Source organism: Polyergus mexicanus, unplaced genomic scaffold (genome assembly GCF_030449975.1).
Source record: "Polyergus mexicanus isolate NDT 795.1 unplaced genomic scaffold, iyPolMexi1.0 SCAF_8, whole genome shotgun sequence".
In the NCBI taxonomy this organism is placed as follows: domain Eukaryota; kingdom Metazoa; phylum Arthropoda; class Insecta; order Hymenoptera; family Formicidae; genus Polyergus; species Polyergus mexicanus.
This window is the reverse complement of record NW_027223328.1, coordinates 8887035-8909508: the sequence shown is the minus strand read 5'-3', so window position 1 is coordinate 8909508 and position 22474 is coordinate 8887035. Positions and strand designations below refer to the sequence as shown.

The window sequence follows — 22474 nt, the reverse complement described above, 5'->3', positions numbered from 1 at the left end:
CCGTCAAGCGGTTTATTGATAAAAAAGTTTTAAATAATTAAATGTACAGTTATACAAATCTATTAAATTCAGAAATTGACTGTTACGTTGAAGAATAGCAATCATTTGAATTATTTTAGATTTTTGGATGAAAGATTTATTTCGAATTTCTCTAAATTTCTTTTGTTCGTAAATGAAAAAAAAAAAATCTCCTTTAATTGTGGAGAATTTCGTTGCGACAAGAATCTGTAGCAAGTGTAATAAATTAAATGTTTTTGATTTTCATTAAAGATATATTAGTTTGCTTTATATTATGCGAGATATTCCATTTCTGTCAGCGATGTCAATCATTTTGGCGATTGAAATAGTTGACAAAGAGTAGAAACTAGATTACCTGCGGAATGTATCACGTCGGCTAAATCATTGTGCGAAAAGACAAACATATCCCGTTACTCGCTTGATATATCTAGAATTCTACACGAACGCCACATAAAATCGCAATAGCAGCGCGCTAAACGCCGCGCGAAATCGTTCATCGATGCGAACTGTAATAGCGAGGCGACCAGCAGGGTTATCAATGCTTCGAATCACGTGACAGATTTATCGAATCATAAGTTTCGTGTTATTCATTGTCAATCGATGGGAATCGCGATCAATGAAAAAGCCCATCGCTTATAAAAACCGAACGAACAGGTAGGTAACGTAGGGTTATAAAAAGGCAAATCAAGAATTGGAGAAAACAATGGAAAATGCCGATAAGCACGTAGTAAGAAAATTAACTAAAATATCTTTCAAAATAGATTATGACGTTTTCAATGTCATCACTATGCGCTAATCTCTCCAATTAATTCGTATAAAAAAGCGAATAAAAATTTCAAAATGAATACCAAAAATATTCTTTTGAAAACCAAAAATTATTAAAAATACAATAAAATTAAAAAAGAATAGTATTTAATAAAAAGATTATTTATTAAAATGACGGAAAAATGAAATATGTACTTTACTTTTGAAAAATTATTTCACATCGATATTATCACGAGAGCTGAAAGAGAGATGTCAGAATTCAAAAAGTTCATTTTTTCATATATTAAATAAAATAAAAATATATTATGTAATAATAAAAATAAATGTAATACAAATATAATTTAGATTTTATAATATAAAATGTCAACGTTTTTAGAAAAGAGAAGACACTTTTCAAAATGTTATTATATAATATTTTAAGTTTTTAATAATATTATTTCTAGGACGGGGAGAGGGGCTGAAAATCAATTATGCCTTTAAATCCACCGCTGAGGAAGCAGCGGAAGAGGGAGAGGGTGGTCTGATGTACGGCACGCGGTAGGATTCGGCGGCTTGAAAATCAAGGGTCGACCACGAAATGCCGCGCCGAGGGTGCAGACGAATAGACGGACAGACGGACGGACGGACGGTCGGTTGGTCGATCGGTCGGTCGGTCCTTTTCGCCCTTTAGCGAGGCACAATAGCCGGTCATTTGAGGGTTCTCGGACCAAGCCGAGAACCGACACGGCCGGCTTCTGTCGCACCCATCCCCTGCGAGTAGATAGGTAGGTAAGTGGATAGGAACATCGTCGTCCACCACTGAGAGCATCTCGGTAAAGGGATGAGAACGCGTTACTTGAGACTGCCATCGAGTGCAACCATCGAGAATCCGGTTTCGTCTTTCTGTCTCTCTTCCTCTCCATGTACTCTCCGGTGTCTTACCGAGAGTAACCGGGCGGATACCTTTGCTCGTAGGGCCGCAAGCTCGTCGCCCTCTTATTTTGCACATACCTTCGGGCGGTTGTGTATCTTGAGCAGCATTATGATGGAAATTCTCACCGCGCGTGGTATTCACCCGCCAATCATTCGGCCCGAAGAGAACACTTATCGGGATATGGGAGATGAGAGAGAGAGAGAGAGAGAGAGAGAGAGAAAGAGTGAAAGGGAAAAAGAACGACAAAGAAGATCGCGCCGGATATGTGGTCAAAAGGAAATCGAGCGATAACGTTTTTCATGTTGCATGTCTATTGTGCGCCTCATCGATACGCGCAAGTTTGATAAATTTATTCGTTTCAAGGGATATTAGAAACGATATAATTGGATGCAAATTAACCTTCTTCGAGAATCAACGCTACATTCCGCTCATCCGTCGAAGTCTTTGTTTAAACAAGTCGGTCGCGGATACCGAGATTAATAAAATGAAAAGCAATAAAATTTTTACGCTTTATTGAAATAATAGTGAATACAATGTTTATGAAGAATGTTGTTCCGTCAAATACTGCAGCGCGCGCGCACACGAGCTGCGTTGGACGGCTGTTCAGACAGAAAGAGAGAACAAAGTAAAATTAAAAGTTAAGCGTATAAAGCTTCAATAAAGCGTTCCGCGAACGTACTGATAGAAGTAAATTGCGCCCGACGAAAATCGGACGACCGCTCGCGACTGAGCGAGTATTAGTTTATTCGCTTTGAATGCTTCTCAGATGGCGAGTCACGACGGTAAAATGAATTTGCCGTTGCGTTTGCAGCCGACCGAGCGACAGAAATACGGTACTTTGTGTCGGTGAACGATATCGAGCAATAAAAGCTATTTACATATCGTTGCGCGTACGGAAAGTTCTCGGACACGTGCCCGATACTCGTATAAACAGCGAATTGAACAAAGTATATCTCCGGCTATCTTTTCTATAATACTTACAAAGTACAATATAATTCTCTATCGCAACGTTTATCACACAAATGTACATATTTGATTTTATATAAAATTAAAAGACTCAAACTCTTTACGATCATCGTCGTCGCAAAACGATAAAACATCATCCTCTCAGGGAAATCATGTTGCTCGATAAGAGAACGATCGGGCCGAACGCCTACTTTCGATGCCAAACATGAATCCCGAAGGCGTTCGCATAAATTCGGGAAGCCGCTTTTCGCGCCGATTCCTCCCGGTCGCTAAACGCCCGGTGATCCGGACCGGCTTGCTTTATGGAGCGTGCCCACCGGACGACGACGACGACGACGACGACGACGACGACGACGGACGTACGTGAGGCCCCATATTTCCAGCGGATGTAGAACGATTCGTGAGTTGGTATCGCAAATGAAATCACGTACTCGCCCGTTGAACGCGGAAACGACCGCCTAGGCGAACGGTTCCGTATGTTTGCGAGCGCGAATACGTTCGAACGAGGAGAAGGCACGTTTATACGAGTTGACAATTTCGAGTCTGACATCACGCGGCTATATCTACTGAAATATATTTCTCGAACGATATAGCAATCCTATCGTGATTTTAAATAAATCATTATAGAGATCTCATATTGTTTCTCTCGAGACAGCTTCCATTTTTCGATTCTATTTTATGCTAATTATGTATACATACACGAGATATTAATGACCATTTAATTTAATAATCAATAATAATGTAGAAAGAGTCAAAATTACCGTATTAACCTGTGGCACGCGATCGATCCGGTTCTTGTTTTCTTCACGATAAAATATACACGATTACAATTTTGAAAATTAAACATATTGAAATTTCGATATTCGAAAAACATAGATATTGACAAACTTCTCGGACGTTCGAGATTTTAAAAATCACCAGCCCGTTTGTCCAGCATGTTACGTGTGGAGAGCTCGCTAGGTAATACATCGTACGAGATGGGAAGAGGAAGGAGAACGAGACGTGCGCGACAATGAAACAACGCGACGTCCGTTGGTCGGGTTCACCTGCGCCCGGGACTAAAATCAATTGTAATCAACACCGATGTATAAATCAAATCGTCCGTAGGGTAGGCAGCGAGCGGAGAATAGAAACGGTAGGAAGAGGGGCAGAACGGCGCGCTTCCCTTCGAATGATTTGTCGATGGCACGCTTTGCGAATCGTTTCCACGTAGTGTGCTTCTCGTACCATTCGGGGTTCCCATTCGCATCCCCTACCCCATAACCGTCATCGTCGTCGCGTAACGCGGTCGCTCGGCGAGAAAAGAAAAAGGGGGAGCGTGCCACTGAGAAAACTTTCGCCGTATCGGCGGAAGTTTCAGATCGCTTATAAGGAAATAATGCCTATAACGAGACAAAATGTGTCCCATCAACCCACATTTTCTTCCAATAGCAGAAAATATTATTGTATTCAGTTATCGGGACGCGTTTGGCTTGCGTAATCTATCTAGTATATTCTTCGTTTTTTTTTTTACGTAGATATAAAGTTATTAATAGTGCCTTAAATTTTGATTTAAAAAATCGCTGTTATTTTCCTTACGCTTATTTCATTAGAGGAAAATTAAAGAACAATCTCTATATTCAAGCAATCGAAAACAATGACTCCAAACGACTTTTTAATCGTTATAAATAATTGTTACTTCTTTCCGATATTTTTCCAGAACCATATATTAACTTAGTTCGGATAAAGAGCAAACTTACGATATCGTGGTATCGTTTTTTGCCTTATCTTGCTATCGATTCGTTGATTAAACCAGCATAACCAAACTACTCTCGCAATGCGTCTTCTAAATTAATCTTATATAGATTTTAATCCGGCATTATTCTGTCTGAAAATAATATTTTATAAAGTAATCTCGATTTTCATTGAGAATGACACTAATTTCTTTTATTTGATATTTAATTTCTTTTCATTAAGAAAAATTCATTCAATTTCATACTTTTTATTATACACATATAATATTTCTCGACTATATTTTTAAACTATGGGCATGTCACATTTCACACTTGAAAATTAATTTAATACAATAAAACATCGCTTCTCTCCTATATTATCCAATGTGCATACTACATGTTGACGGCGGTAACGAAATTTTGCATGAACGTAATATTATTTGAAAATTTCATGTCGCGCTGCATTACGAATGTCTATTGTGGCACATATGTTACATGACGTTATGCATTTCATAACGTTCACTTCATTAGGGGAAAAAAAAAAAAAAAAAAAAAAAAAATGTATTCTCACCGGCATTCCTATAAAGTCACCGGAGAGCAATGCCGGCGCGCCAATTTAATATCTTCGCGTGCTCGAACGCATACGTTACGCGTCCTTAAATTAGACTCGCTTATCGCTCATAGACTTCGTACACGGAAATAATACATGGCCGAGAGATTATTCAACTCGGCACGCGGCGACGAACGGAGTTGACAGGAATTTCGCTCCGACGAGGGTTGAATTTCGCCCGCCGAAACAATGCACAGACAGAGAGAGGGTGGAAGGGGGAGAGAGAGAGAACGTCGTGTGTCGTCTACCGATATTCCGCCTTCGCCTTTAACGTCGCGCGCATACAACACGTGTCGCGATCGCGTGTGTGCGCCATGCGTGCCGCTGCACCTGTCCGAGGCTGTATGAGCCGCCGCCCCTCGTCTCGTAACTCCGCTAATGCAGTTTTCATGGAGGAAGTTATACCGCGAGACGTACGCCAGTAAGAGTAGCGCGAAGTTTCGGACGGAGATGTCAGATCCGTACAACGAGAACCGACGGTCACCATCCGATATTTGAAACAAAACGGGGCGAACATTCGAACGCAGATGTCTCTCCCCGTCGAGGGGATGACTAATTCTATATGAACTTTTCTTTTTCTCCCTTTCCTCCGTCGTTCAACTTCATCCGTGACGCTTGTTTTGGTAAGAGAAACATTTGTTTCATCGATAAATTTATTTTTATTTCTCGTAGAGAGAGCTGTTCTGTGCTTCCTTTTCCGACTCGTCGAGATAAAGACGATTCAATTATCCTCGCCTGTGAACCATCAATGATATTCACGTATCACATTTGATATTAATAAATTAACGACACTCGTACAAATTTGTCTGCGGAAAACGAAACTCTTCAAAAATTTTTCTAATAATAATCATCTATCTGAGTAGTTTGTCATGTAATTTATTAATTTTTAAACATGGAATCATATAAAAAAGATATTTTAGCATTCAATGACTTTATATACACATCTATTTTGAACAATTTTAATAATTTTGACGTTTTGATAGCTCATGAATATTTTGATAATTTCAAATAGATTTGTGCCATTTTTGATAAAAATATAAAGCTTATAACTCGCTATTAAATTAATTAATACAATGATTGAGATATACGTTGCAAGAGATATTATAAAATAGTAATATATTCTTATAATGTAGCATAACGCTATGAAATCACGAATGTAAAATTATATCATAATCCATTATTACGAAAGAATCTAATTATAAATTGCGTTTTAATTAAAATCGTATGATTCAATTAATAAATAAATTAATAGAAAAGCGAACATAGATAATTTACCAAAATCAACCAAAAAGTACGAACGTGCAATGCGCAAATTATAATAATGTAATTACATTGCGCGGTACAATAAAATATAATTATCTACCAGCTATACCATCTAATTTCACGTATGATCGTATTAATTACTGCCAATTTTCTGTCTAATTCCGAAATGCACTCGTATAACGATGACGTACGACAATTACGTGCTCGCTTAATTATAGAGGTCCGCTGTCGCGACACGGACGGAAAGTCTACCACGCGCTACATTTATCGCGGAGAAAAACCTAAATCCGCGGTATTCATATCCGTATCTCGTAATCGGAGTATCGCCGGGATATTGCGGGGGGGGGGGGGACGTATGTTAAATACCGGAATAATCTTCCGCCTCCTCGATCCGTCTGCCATATCTTTCCTTTCGGTCCCTATCTCCGTCCTGCCATCATTGTGCGGTCGTACGTCTTAGCTCGTAAAATCGTAGCGGCTTATAAGCGTAAGCGGAGGGCTAATCCAAGGCGGTCACCCGTAATTTAATGACGTTTAATATGCAGCGACAGACTATTATTCTGACCTTTGCACCAGCGCGAAATTATCTCAGGACTCCGAATCGGGTCGCGACGTTATTACCGGGAGCGAGAAACGGATTTCCCCTTCCTTCTTTCTCCTCCTTCCTCCACCACCACCACCCCACCCCCACCCCCACCCCCCGCCGCCCCGTCTTCCCCTTCACGCAGTTATTGCACGAAATTTTAAATCACTGCCGAAAGAAATTCTCGCAACGGTAAAACATTTGTTCAAATAACACGGCGGCTAATGAAATACTGACGGGCTAGAAAAATTTTATTACAATTTCTATTGAATCATATTTTATGTGCGTGTGTGTGTGTGTGCGTGTGCGCGCGCGCGCCCGCCCGATATGCAGTATAAATAAAAAATTTATTGTACAAATTAGAGAGCAAACTCGAGGGATTCGAATCAAAATTTATCTCCAGCTAGACTCGATTACTTGATATAGCGCATACGCCGTCTTCTCGCATAACAAATTCCAATGTTTTATTGACTGAAATAATAATCCGATTAACGAGTAACGTATCTGTTGAATTGACGTAGCAAAAAAAAAAAAAAACCGGCGAGACGCGAAAATTTCAAACAGTATCACGTACGTTTCGCCCGAAGCAAAGAGAAAGATTGCAATGCCATAATTTGAATCTTTTTTCCAAACAGAGATATAAAACACTTTGCGTCTCTCACGCGCGATGAAATTTTAGCTGTATCGTGAAAACGCCGTTGTTGCAGGGGACGTCGAGTGGCACGTCGTTGTCGAACGTTTTCGTCGACAACACCATCGCAGGGACATCGCAGATCCCGTTCTCGACTTCCGAGACGACGAGATTCGATGCTCGGGACATCAATCTGGTAAAAAATAAATCACCGTTTTTTTTTTCCTTTTTGTTCTCGCTACGCGACTTTTTACTGGTAGTCTCGGAGGCGACTTCAAGATTGCGGTTTAGTGCGTCTGGATCATTAATCCTTTTTAATCACTTCATGCGATCGACAGGCATTGTCCGAGTCGTGTGACTGGTCCATTAAGAGTATCATCGCGAGGGCAAATTACGATTAATTTGGAAAAAATTGTATTCGAGCAATCTTCGAATGTAAAAATATTAAAACTTGCACCGAAAACATGTAACATAAAATGCAAAACAAGAAATATGTTTCGATGCTACAAGAAATAGTGGCCCAAATATGACATTTTTATTCGACTGATAACACTACGTCATTACTACTGATGCACACAATCTCTTCGTAAGTATAATGTTTTTATAAAAAAAAAAAAAAAAAAAAAAAAAAAAAAAAAAAAAAAAAAAAAAAAATGTATCGTACGCGCAAGAGAGACGTCACGCTTTTATTATTCGTTAATAATGCGCAATGTACAGAATACAGAAATACAAAATTTTCTATTATCATGATCGCGTATCTTACCGAAGACAGCGTGGAAGACGGCCGTCCCTGCCTCTTCATCGAGCTTCACCATAGTTCATTCGACACCTGATGAATAAAATATTAGTTCTCATGCATTATGATAAAAAATGTTTAGGCGGCGAGCTCGTTATAGTCGCGTTTCTCGAGTAGTAGTATCTCAATCCAGAGATACAGAGGTGGAGATAGTAAATGGTTCGTTCAATGGAATGGTTTTAAAGCAGCATACGGACAAGTGTATTGTCTCTTTGGTATTGTGCAGTTCTCGTTCTCGAGAAACATTGAAACTAAATATCCAATCGGCTATCTAATGTTCATCATTACAGCTAAATATCGAGTATCGGTAAATGGAACGATCAAACAGACGGGATTTACGGGTCATCCCTACGCAACGACACGAACACGTACATACACAAAAGGGAAGAAGGGGGGGGGGGGGGAGACGCGCGCATTGACAAGGTACGCACAGATAAGGACGTAATTCATCACATATCTAAACATCGATCAACTAAAGCTAGAGATATACGAATCTTCGATCCAAAAAAAGAAAAAAAAAAAAAAAGAAAAAAAATAAGAGAAGAAAAAAGAGAAGACAAGTCAATCGGTGTCAATCGAGTCGAAGTGGTGGTGGCGTCACACACACTGCTTGATACGAAAAATCAATCGATATATATATCAATCGGATATACACATATTCATATATATGCGTATACATACAACTTGATACGTGTGAGTCTAAGTACACATATGCAAGGATCGAGTCTGCATGTACGTATGTATAGATATATATGCTACGATTAGTCAAACGATCAAAGATGGTGATTGGTGTTAGCATGGTTAATCGAGCGACGATCGAGGCATCAAGAGAATAAAGGGAAAGGTAGAGATAGTGAAAGATAGAGAGATATATATAGATAGATAGATAGATAGATATGTATGTATATATATATATATATATAGAGATAGATAGATAGATAGATAGATAGATAGATAGATAGATAGAAGTAATAAGAATACAGGGGAAAGATAGACGAGTATATATTATATGTATGTAAAAGCGAAATCTCTATACGCGTGAGAAGAAGAAAGAAAAAGGAGAAGGACTAGGGCTTTTAGAGAAAAAAATCTACTGACTAATCCTAATTGCAAACCAAACAAACGAACCAACCTCCTCGGTAAGGCCTAGCCGAAAATGTTCGCGGGACCCCTGTAACAAAAACATATATAAATCATAAGAAATCATAGGAGAACAAAAAGAAACAACTACTGAACTTTTAATGAGTGACAGACGTATGTTACAGTAGATATCACATGAGGACGAGGAGGGTGAAGAGAATCGACTGTTTCGGGGTGTCAAACGCGTATCGACGCGATTTGATATCCCTTCTTTCACGTCGAGTCGTTTGTTGCGACGATAAATCGGTGTCGATGTTTCTCGTATTTATTTTCTCTCATTCGTCGCATCATAAAGATTCTGCGGTATCTCTCGTAAATATAAAACTAACTCATGAAAATAAAAACGATAATAGACAAATCTCTAAAATTCACGAGTGTACGACAATTGTCGCCTCTAAGGCATAGTCAGGCGATCGATGCGCGGGTATTTGCTTATAATTGCAAACATTTTTTCGAAGCTCCGATCGGGGATCCGAAAACAAAAATATTCCCGTTTGACACCCCTGCAGAGATACACAGTCTGCTTTACATCTTTTTTTCACGTCCGTTGCCAGTGGGGGTACGCGATCGGGGTTGCGCGGGAGGTGAAGGATGGGGGACGAGGTGTTGCATTCTGGTGACCATCGAGCGCGAAATAAAGTTTGCACCCGCTTTTCGTCCACGATTAGCCGCTATCGAAAGCGCGCTATCGACTGACCGCAAACCGATCGCGTTTAAACCAGCTCTCAAAATCCGACGCTCTCGACGAGTCTTTAATCAGACGCGACAAAAGTGCCGCGGGGGAAAAAAAAAAGGGTGAATTATACGCGGAGTAAAGCGTGCCATTACCATTCGTCCAACGTCGATACGCGATAATAAATCCGTACGTAAAATATTCCGATTCTGTAATTTTCAATTTTCAACGCGTGAAAAAAATATACGGAATAAATATCTCGCGAATTGATGTGAAATACGGGAAACACGCGCGGGTCGTATTTAACGCGTTCTTCGCCTCGAAACGAAAGCGCGAAACGAAATGAAGACGCGGATAATTATTTTAGGATATTAATTCTCCGATTACGTATCGAGAATGCTACGGGATCGTGTGTTTGTTTCTGTCTATTCTATCCATATAGCCCTTGCGAATGTTGAATCGATAATCTCTTTCCCCCTCTCGGTTTGGCATGCAAAGGCATCGCGCGCCGTTCTAATTACTCTTGCGCGCGTAAAAAAAAAAAAAAGAATGTAGTAAACGCGTGATATACTACTGCCCCTACATGCCGGCGTTTACATACGGGTTATAAAGGGTCCGGCTCGTATGCGAGCGCGAAATATTGCATAATAAATCGTATCTTTTATTTCCGAATGTACATCCGGAATCTTTCTTTTTCCTACCGATGCGCGTAAAGCGATCATCACTCGTTCTCTATCAAAGATGAATATCGTTACGCCGAAAGAGAGATATACGGTATCGATGATTCGCGCATTTATTTCGCAAAAATGAATCTTGTTACTACTTTTTTTCCCCCCTCCCCCCAATGCGATCTACAAACACAAACGCGCGGTAATAAAACAAGTTTCTAATTTACAGGCGACCGCGATAAGAGACTCTGATAACGGGGGAGAGTACCTTTTACCATTTCTGTATTATTCGCATTCATTACATTGCGGAACGCGTTCGCCGGAAGATTAAGTTTCTCCATCCGTTCGCTCCTGCTGCTACGCTTTGTTCCACTCGACATTACGATAGTTCATACAGAGAGAAGCGTATTACTATCGTTACGATGGCGCCACGCGGTAACTTACATACGCGGGGAAAGTCGATGGATAAATGCCCCATTGTGTAAGTGGTACACCGAGATAACGGCAAAGCGCCGCGGATGGAAGCCTTCTCGTCGAAAAATTGAACGTTCCGCGAAAGAGAGATTGCGAGGATAGATGAAGGAGAATTCTCGGGGTGCTCGCGATTATCTCGAAATTGTTTCCCGATAGCGTGTGACAGACGGGGCGAGAGACATAAATAGAAATAAACGTTCGTACACGTACGACATGGTTTGCGAAGTTATGAAAAAGTACGTTAAAGGTAGATTATGTATGTGTCTTCGAAAGGAAATTACCGAGATCGAGCCGCTCGCGATAAGAAAAATGGCTGCTGCTAAAACTTAACGCAACGTTGTCGTCGAAATGATCTCGCTGCAAACTGGTTATACGACATGATAAATAGGAAAGAATTGCTAAGCGCGATCTCTCCAAGGAAACGCGTATATATCTCGCGGAGAATAAATCAGGCTCAAGATTTTTAGACGTCGGCGATAAATACGTGCGCGCAGCTGGTTACAACTGCCCGACGATCGATACTTCTTACGCTACCCCGGTAGTACAAGACTTCACTGAATGCTACGAGAACAGCTGTGCGTGCGCGACATCTTAAACTCGGAAGTCTTACCTGCGTTTAAAGACACAGTATACACACACACACACGCGCGCGCGCGCGCGAACCTCCAGCATTTCCATTACACGTGTCGAATTTCTAGCTGTGACGAATATATTTTTTGAAATAAAAGTAAAGGAAGATATTAGAGATATAGACGTAAAAAAAAAGACAAGAAACGAATCTGATCACTGATCGACGCGTGACGATCGCCAACAAAAGTTAATCAAGAAATCTTGCCGGAACAGTCGGCAGTGATTACGTGGCAAGTAGAAAGTTCCGGTCACAAGAGAGGTTCTGGCGCACACACAACATAATCTCGGGAATTCTACTACGGGAGTAAAGTGCGGTGACGATGGGGTAGACGGGCGGAAGTTGGTGTTAACGGAGGTGCAGCGAAGGTTGCGGAAGGTTCTAAATGTGCGGCGTTCCCGTGTCCGCGCTATGTGTTACATATGTAGTTACCAAGTGTACGCGAAGAGACACAGGCGTGACCGAAAGTCTCATAACACTTGGAAACAGGTGGTGGCGTACTCTCGTACTCTCATCTTATTGCCTCGACTAGTTCGTGCCAGAGGCAGAGAGAAAGAGATAAAGAGAAACGGGATGTGGAAGAAGAAGAGAGAGAGGGGCAAAGAGAGAAGTTGATACTCGCAAAAGTAGGAAAAAGGACGAGAATACGAGAAGCGAAAAAGGCGCGCGGCGAGTTGGCGGACAAACGAGGAAAAAAAAAAAAAACCAATTCGATGTTAACCGAGTGAAGATGCTCGGCAAAGGTAATGGGATGTACACAATAGGCACATTTGACTTTGATCACTCCCTCTCTTTCTTCGTCGCGCTCCAAAATTTTAAAAACCAAACTCGCATTGCGTAGAAAGTATTATTATTCCCTTATATTAAAAGCTTAATTGAAGAAACGTACCTAACAATCAGCATGTGATCACCTGTGTAATTTTGTAAGTGATATATCAAAAAAGAAAGTAAGCTCTAAATCTTGAAATGCTTGCGTTAATACATTCACACATGCCAAAGCTGTCGTGTCTGCGACAAACGTAACTTTCTGTAAAACTGTATTATCGTGAAAATTTCCACGTTTGAGTGTAAATTGCGCGATAAAAGAACGTCCAGGCAAGTTCACGTATTTGTGTAACAGCTATTCGTTCGCAAATACTAGTATCAAAAATTTAACAAACGGAAAGAATACGCAATAATTATCATAATATAATTTTCTTTTAGCTCGTCGCTTGGCTGCCTTTCAATAAGGTTTTGCCAAGAAATCGAAAGATGGTGAAATTAAAACCATAAACCGAGATACATATAAACGTAAAATATCATTCTCTTTTTACGGCACACACATGTCGGTACTAATATATCTTTGATCACTTAAATTCAGTGAAACAACACCGGTATACACGATCAGACATTGAATGCGACGTCTAATAAGCGTTTTTTTTTTTTTTTTTGCACGAATCAGGTTGCATCGCTGTGCACTTGAGACGGCTCACCGTCTGAAAGTTCTCATTTATGTAGCCCTCTACTTTCAAACAATTCTCCGCAGACAAACATAACTGAAAATTGCTTCGTGCGAAAAGAGTCTACGCGACTGCGCTTACAACTACGCTCTATTCCACGAAGCTACTTCGCAGTTTGTCGCTTTACGCCATTACATTTTGCTCTCCTGTTCACATTTTATTTCCGAGCAAACGAAAATCGCGTACAAGCCGAATGTAAAGCGCAATGCGACAAAGTGTAAAATCGTTCGCGAGATAAATATTGATCTCGATATGAAATAAGAGAAACAGCTTGTACGCTATATATTAATGGCTATAATACAATGGCTATCGATTACTATGAAAAATGTATCAAAGAAACATATTAAACGTATAATATAGGAATGGCGAGAAAATTAAGATCCATACGTCCCGAATAAAATTGATGAAAATGACATATCCCTCTATAATTTCACGTTCCGCAGGCACAAATTCCATCTAACGAGAACATGCTTCGGGTAAACAAAATGCAGGCAATCATTCCAGTCTTTGAGAAAGAATGCAACGATAACAACAACAACATGCAAAATTACAGCGAGAGACAATCACGTGATGCAGATGTCCAAAGTAAACCGTCCACCCAAAAGGTCATCTCTTCGCAAGAACCATTGATACACAACACACAATCGTGCAAGTCTGGCATCATCTGGCACTGCGTGCAGACGTATTTACGAAAGTACGTGTGCTTTCTACCAGTTGTAAGGAAGCGTCGCACGGCAAGTAGCTGTGAAACGTCGAACGCTGCGCGTCTCGGCCTCGAGAAGTGTGTCGCACCTGCTCTACGCGTTGTCGGCGTCGTAGATGATTCTTTCGCGTCTTACCCTGTACCAAGGGATAGACATCCTCGTCGGAGCAGACATCCAGCGTGATTCGATTAAAAAAACGGCGGCGTATTCGCCAAACTGTTTCGCTCCTCGCAGGGCGCGGGATCGATGGACGTGTCGATACCGCAAACGATGCCGTGTCTGGCCCTCTTACTTGGTAAGTTTGATAATTTCCAACCTTTTGCCCCGGCTCGCACTTGGGCGCAACTTTGATTAATGGTACCGCCGCGGCGAACTCACTTCTCTCCCGTCGCTTTTCTCATGCGTTTCTTACTATCCGCCATGTATATGCCATTATTAGCCGCATCACCGAGGCGTGAGAGGTTCTCGGTGTACGCGTAAAAGACAAGATCGCGTTTAGCGTGAATGAAGGTTTCACTGTTGATCATTTTATTCGATAACTATTTCACACGATAACGATATACGCTCGCATTTTATTCGACAAGTATTTCTTGAAAAATTATCGCGCACACTCGGTTTATGCGAAATGGAAAAGTGTCTAATTTATCAAGAAGAAAATATACACGGTGACATAGCAATTGTACCACAATGGCGCCACCATTAAATTTCTTGCCACAAAATAATTGTGTAAACCAATTCCACGCAATCAATCAGCGAACGGTTCTGCAAACACGACTTAATTAATTACCTTTCACTTTGCCGCTGTATCAATAGCTCCCGCAGATTTGTTCCGCGATAGAAATCAATGATTATGCGCGATATATTAAGAGAAATTTCATTAGTTCGCTTGCCAAAATTACGAGCGCCGGTAAAGGTAAAATTTCATCAGGCCAGGAGGATAATTATTCTATTAATTAGTTAACCTCTTGAGGAAACACGCGCCCAAAATTTGTCGATTATTAACGTATACACTACGAGAGCTCGGGGCGTGTATATAAAAATGCACGTTTTTCGTATGAGAAAATAAATTACGTGAAAAATGGACGAGGCTGATCGAGCAAAAACAGAAATAAGAATCTGCATCGCATAAATCGCGCCCTTGGCGATAAAGCGATGTCTTCGCAATTAACTCGACTACGCAAAACGGAGAGGTAACCTTCGGTTTCGCTTCTTCAGGAGAGAAACAGCGAACGGCCGGCGACTTTTGATTTGATTGATCGGTTAAGTAGCTTCCTAAATTCTTCCTCAAACATTTACGCTTTAGTCGCGTGTGCGTATATCATGAAACACAAACCTTCAAGCGAGTGAACTTTGTGCCTTTCGTTTTCGAGAGGCTTAAAACCTCCGAAGTCTACTTCCTTCCTTCTCTCTATCTTTCTTCCCTTCCCTCGCGCCACTTGAACCCAGCCCGGTTTCTAATCCCGACCCGCATCTGCACGGCTATCATTTTATTTCGATTCAGTCTGCCTACTTTGCTCGCGCTTTGCCGCGAGTGTGGCAAAAGTTTTTCGATTTAAGTACAACGATATATAGCGATGCATGCGGATGAAACGCGAGGATGAGAAAATCGGAAACGGCATCTCCCGCGACTCTTAGCAGAAGAACAAGATACCTCAAAACCACCAGATGTCTTTTCAGTCATAAATGTAAAAAAAAAAATGTATCGTCGCACAGAATAAGGCAATAATTATTTTACGCGTCTGTAATAAAGCACGAAAAGTGTTTATTTTATTAATAATTGATTCGTTGTATTTTATCAGAATTTGCCGTTTCCGCTTAACTTTATATGTACAAACATGTTATATATTCAGAGTACAATAGGTATTATAAAATATTGTATAATTTAGCGCGTGCAGTGTATGACGGGCGAATAGTAGCGCGAAATTCGTCAACCGCATCTGCATAAATACGTGTATAATTGGAACTCTTTATTCAGCGAAATCGAATGACTTCGAATATCATTTGACATTTATAACGAGCCTCGTTTCATTCGTAATACGATATCGCGAGCGATATATGAAAAACGAACGTGTTTCACTTTCGCGTTACGATTATCCGAAATCGCTGTTCTCCCGTAACGAGCACGTTAGTACAAATTATCATCGTTGAAATTATTGCGCTGATTGTAAATTGACAAATTTCATAAATATCGATTATTGTGTAGCTATACGAGCCTCGATCGATCAACTCGCTTGTGAAGAAGACGACCGAACGAATCTTCCCTCCAGACTTCGCGGTCTTGAAGTCTATTCCTTCAAAAGTTTAAGAACTTGAAGAGTGAATTTTTTTTTTACAACTTCTTCGACGAACTGCTAAAGAATGTGTTGCGGTATTTTGGTCGGATATTTAACGCTAAATCAAATGTAATGTAGACAGAGTTTAGAAATTAAATGGTCAAATTCATGACACAAATCCGTAATTTATCATATCCGTATACGAGCCAACTATTAGTTCTTACAAAAACTTGTTTCTCTCGTGCACAAAAACGGCCATTCTTTCGACTATTCGGCGTACTTTTTGCTTGTCTATGGTCTGTGCATAGTTTCGTCTTAAATAGATAAACATGGTAGGAATCACGATTTAATTGAAAAGACATAAAATTTTTTTTTTCACGAGATTTCTTTTTCATCACATTTAAAGGCCTACGTCTAAAACAAGCCAGCTAATGTAGGCTATAAATCTGAGGTTAATAATAATTTATCGTAAATCTTTTATGGTTTGATTTACGCGGCTTTTATAGCTATCTAACTTCCTGCAAGGAATCATTTTCTTACCGCGTATGTTGCGTGTCCCATTTTATCGCTGTAGCTGCTAAAATATATATTTTGAATCCAAGAATATTAGATCTTCTACATAAACCACGCGTAACATCAAATTCTCGTAATATTTCTACGAAAGAAACTTTACATATACAGGACGAGAAGCACGCATAAAAATAATTTCCGAACAAAACGATAATTGTCTCAGCGAACTATTTTGGCAACGCACGTAATAAATACAGAGACAATATAAAATAATATTGACTATAAAAACAATGTGTTATTCTTGTCCCGAAAAATTCATCCGCGCTCGTTGCCCTCAACGTAAACAAAACCGTGAAATCGTATTCTACGTGTGTGTGTGTGTGGGCAAAGCGATGTGGGCAAATGTTCATTGACTGTTGGCTGAGCAAATGTCATTAGACGCGGCGATTGTCACTGTCCCTTTAATAGCGACAAGTGCGATTCTCCGCGGGAAATCAGTTGTTCATCGCCCTGAGCGACTGGCGGGGAAATAAAAGCAGATCCGTGCGAGGAGGAACTGAGGAGATCCCACCCCGCGAAACTATAAAGGTTGCAACCGAATGCACTGTCCCGCAACTGAAATAACTGTTGTAAAATTTACGATCGTTTCGTACACAAAATATTTCATCCCCTTATTTCATTCTGTCAATAATTTAACAATAATTTTATCGATTACTTTTCAATATCAGATAATTAGCTGTAATTTTTTAATTTAATTTTCTTTAATTTAAGTTAATTTAAGAGACGAAAAATTTAAACAGCATGTTTTGAAACACAAACGTGTTTTCAGCGCCGATTATTAAATATTGTATTTCACGCAGAGAGAGAGAAAGAGAGCGAAATGTGTTTTGATAATAATATATAGATTTACAACGTAATATATTTGAAATAAATATTTCAAAAATGAACATTATCTACAATTTTTGCACAAACACGGCTATCCAAATAACGAGATGAAATATTCAGAATTAGTGCGATACAGATTTCAGAAACGGCGACCATCGATGTTACATGTCGGTGCTATCGAAATCCAGTTATCCGTAAATAGGCAATTAATTACGTAGAATATTGCGTAATATATTCGGCCTATTTTATCAAACTGTATAATAACGCGTATCATACAATACGTGAAGTGAACAAAAAGTCAAACGATAACAAAGGAGTCAGACATGAATCAGAAAAATCCCAGCCTATTTTTCACCCTTTTTCAGATAACAAAAAGAAATTATCCAAAACATTTACAGAATTTAATATTATTCTTTGTGTTTTATATTTTAATATTCGCCCGGTTCCCCCGACAGAATCCTGTGAAAAATCGCGCATTTGCACGAGAGTAGTTTAACTGCGCAGAATATTCGATTACTTGCAATTACATACTCGATTATGAGACGTCATTATCTCAGTAACGGCCGTTTTTCGATCCTCTTCGAGAAGCATTCTCGCTCATTTTTTCGAGCAACGGGCTTTAATACTCGAGCGATCAACCGCACTGCGCGGTGTGCCGAGATACTCTTGTCCTCGACCTCGTTTCGCCTTACATGGTGGGCCTCAACGAGACGACGACGACGACGACGACGACGACGTCGATTCCGGTCGTTTTTCGTATAATTAAGGCTGTTGGCCAAGCGGGATCGCAAAGCGAAATGTTCTCGTCTTCCTCCCTTCTGTTCGCGAATAGGGGAAGGGGACACGATTAATCTTAATTTTCGTCGAAGCTATAATCTTTAATTAAATCGCCATTGATCCGCGAGTGCCGGGACTCGCCAATCAGGAACTTTGCCCCGGCGACGAGACAAGATTTCAAGAGAAAAAAAAAATATGCAAGAGCGCGCCCAGCCCGAAGAATCAATTTTCTGGACAGTGGGGATAGGAAGGGGAAGGTGCGGACGGGATCTAATTATCAATTTACGGATATAAATAACGGACGGAGGCGCGGCATTGAGAGATCGAGCTCCAAACTTCTCGGCAAACTTCGAAGAAGGAGATATCCGGAGTTTTGGGTATCTGCAAATTGTTTCTACCTTAATCGTTCGACAGCGGATCGATTCACTCTAGATCGAGGAACGTGTTACGAGGCCTGCGGTTTCTTCACGATCGTCTTAGACGAGGCGAGCCGCCTCGAAGCCTTCTAATCGGCTCGTCCGTTAAGCTAACCGGCGTTTTCAACGGCGTTGTCGATAAATAATTGCTCTGGCTTTAACAGCATATCTATTATTATTGAGCGGATTGGGCGAAAATTGAAATTAGGCGCGAAAAACCGCGCTATTAACCGTCTCAACGAGACACCGAAATTGCTCGTCAGATTGCCAGATAATATAAGAACGTGGCTTTAAAAGAATCAAAGTAACAAGCGCACGGAACCGCGAACGAAAGACCGGCGCATCCCGATGAAAATCATAATAACGTATAATTTTTCAAGCACACGATACGCCTAATCGCGGTAGATCAAATGGAGCACTAGATAAGAGGTTGACAGTGGAATAAGAACAAAGAAAGGAAAATGGAAGGAAAACTCTGGGTGAGAGGAGGATCATCGGTGTGTAAGACGAGTGAGTAAGGCACCTCTAGCGGAGTAACGGTGCAGGAAATAGCAAAGAGGCCGTGAAATCTAGACATCTAGAGGGACGCCTTTTCGATCGGTCGCTGAGTGGTCCTCGAAAGGAAGTGTATCCGAGAGCGTGCTCGTAGCTTTCTTCTCCTTTTTTTTTTTTTCTTACGGAAAATAACGTTCTGAAAGCGCGTTGGTGATTCTCCGCGGAACGTTCGCCTCGTTCTATCGTCAGCGAAGAATTAGTTCTCTTCTTTCGAATTAATACCCCCTTTGAAACATTTCCCCGTGATAATTGTCTTATGGTTAGCGCATTTTCTCAATTACCTTGTACGTAGAAAATTATTGTTAATTTCAGACATTGATTCTCATATCAATTATTCTTATAATACGTGACGAATATATACGGCGACGTTAATGAAGAATATCGTATCCATCTTTGGGCATTTTCTATTATAAATATTTTCCAATGCAATAAGCGATATTAAACTCTACAAAAAATTGTAAACCTAATTTTTTTTTTACAATTTTATTTATTTATAATATTTTATTTCCACTAGAAAATATTTGTGAGAGAAAACTCTTGGAAGGAAAGATCTATTGTGCAAACAAATTTCTTTTGAAAAGTTGCAATATTGACATGACGTTATTTACACTGCAAATTGAAGCGCGATATAAATTTCTTAACACTAACTTTTATCTACATCGTCATGCTCGGAGAGTAGATAGATCTTCATTATCTCTTCATCGAGAAGAGCTGGAAATTCGCAGTAAGCGACGTATTAATCCTCCTGAACGCGAGAACGCGATATCCTTGAGGTGGAACAATATTCCGATTCAAAGGCCAGATCGTGTTGCTGCGCCGCCGTGTATATATCTCGTACTCGAGGCAAGAAACGGAAACACGCGCGTAATCGCGCGGCACGAAACTAACACCTAATCCAACATACTCGCATCCGAATACCGCGGCGCGTCTTTATCACCAGATACCAGCGGAAAGGATCGTAATTAAAGGCCGATCGCGTTTCTCACGATGAGAATCTCCCACTCTTGTCTCCGGTCTACCTAATGCGATTAAGCAGTTACTTCCACGATGAAGGAGGAGGAGGAGGATAAATCTTGAAAATTCATCGCGCGCTCGAGTCCAGTCACGTCGCCGCCGACGTTCTGTATCGCCGATTTATGCGCGCACATTTTCGCGGGATTGTATTTAATTTAATCGCCGCCGAGCCATTTCTGAGAGAAACTTCTGTCGGTCTCGCGATAACGCGAAGAACTCGTCCTGCTTCCTTCCAGATTCATCGCCAACGCGATTACACTTGTACATCTCGCATTTTTCACATCGCGTTATTCCACGTATGATTATACGTATAAACTGACGATCTCTCTCTGTGGTTTTTAAAAAAATGGGATGAATATGTCGCAAAATTATATCAGTGGCGTTTAATTAAGCCGATAATTAAGCCCGTTCATCTGAATTAATTTATTAATTGCGATACATTTGGCAAAAGCAAAAATTGGCGCGTAAAAATTGCCACTCCGTTTCATTATTCAAAAATTGTTAGATGTACTCATTTGAAATCAATTCATCTGTAATTATACTTTCGGTAACATGTCATAATTCTTTCAATTCTTCTCATTTCCGCTCCACCATATTATACACAACAACAAAAAAACTGATTAAAGCTGCTATCGTTTTCTTTCTCCTCCATCCGTGATACAGTATTAATACTCCTATATTATGCAGGATCAAAATATCAATTTAAATAAACGCCGGAAACACACAGCAGGTATGTAAATTTAATAAAAGTTCTCTCCGCAGGTGGCAAAAGTTAGAGATGCGATATTATCGACAAATCCGAATCCCTGAAGCGACTGCGTAATGGACACTTGTCCCGAAAGCTTTATCGTTTCAGAAAGCTCTCCGCTCGGTGCCAGCTTTCGTCACAATGTATTCGTGAGTGTGCCGTGATAAAAAAAAAGATTAAGTGCTAAACGTCGTCGCAAAAGGAAGAACGAGATACGTGTGACATAAAAAATACTCTTAAAAACGCATTAAGGCAGCGCGCGAAATAACAACGCGACGTGACACTGGCCGTCCCTTATTCAAGTATCGTAGCCAAACTAATCGCGTCATCAGCTGCGCCTTGTTATAGGATTAATGAGTCTCCGTGGGAAAAACATAGATAACATTTAATGAAGAGAAGATAAGGTGGCGAGACGGAAACGCTATTACAGACATCATTTCGTCCTTAATGTGAAAAGTTTTCAGCTCGTAACAGCAAAACTCTGAGAGAAGCGGCGCAAAATATTTTAAATAAGAAACAATTACGCAAAAAAAGAAAGAAATAAAGAGCGAAGATATGTATTCTCATTAATAACCTTCTACGACGTTCTTATACGGCAAGGGAAATATCACGTTTTTCTGAATTATTGCACCTTCTTTGCAAAGTTATTAATGACGTGAGTCCGTGTACGATATATCCCATTCAATTAATTCAGAGAAACCACTTTACGATTATAAATAAGGTACTTCACGAATCGCACGAAGGACGAGTCTCGCTTTTTAAATCCTCGAGCCTCAACTTCATCGTGAAAATATCGCTCGCGACAAACGCGACGATTACATCGACGATCATTATTCCGGTCCGGTCCAACGAGCGCGCCTCCGAAAAAAAGCGAGAAACACAGATATAAGGGAACGTCGAACACAATGGACGATTAAATATTGAGTAAACGGGATGTTCGATGGCGTCCGACGTCGGCGGCCCTGTTATTTATTCAGGCCACGCGGTATAATTCGTACCGCGCGCGAGCCACGAAAAAATGAAGAGAGGAGGGAGGGGAGGGACCGCGATCGGTCCGCTCGTTCTGTATTCTAATATAGAAATGGCTTAATTACACGATCGTGTGCGAGAGTCTTGCGGGCATATCGGAAACGGTTATAATTTATCGATGGACATAGGAAACCTCGATCGCGGTTCGACAGATCGCTCGGTGGATGAGCAGCTCCGCCTTCCCCCCTCCCCCCACCCCACCTTTACCCTACTCTCACGGCAGC

At 40.6% G+C, this 22474-nt stretch overlaps 1 protein-coding gene across 6 annotated transcripts in view; it reads right to left on the bottom strand.

The window, feature by feature from the left end:
* LOC138935573 (nephrin) overlaps positions 1-22474 on the bottom strand; it is a 357081-nt gene that overhangs the window by 218349 nt on the left and 116258 nt on the right. For 5 of the 6 annotated variants that reach the window (XM_070300241.1, XM_070300240.1, XM_070300245.1 and 2 more), the window contains exon 5: positions 9390-9428. The exons of the other annotated variant lie outside the window; for it this stretch is intronic. In XM_070300241.1, coding sequence (XP_070156342.1) covers positions 9390-9428 — 39 coding nt within the window. The remainder of the gene's footprint in view (positions 1-9389; positions 9429-22474) is intronic. 6 annotated transcript variants of the gene reach the window in all.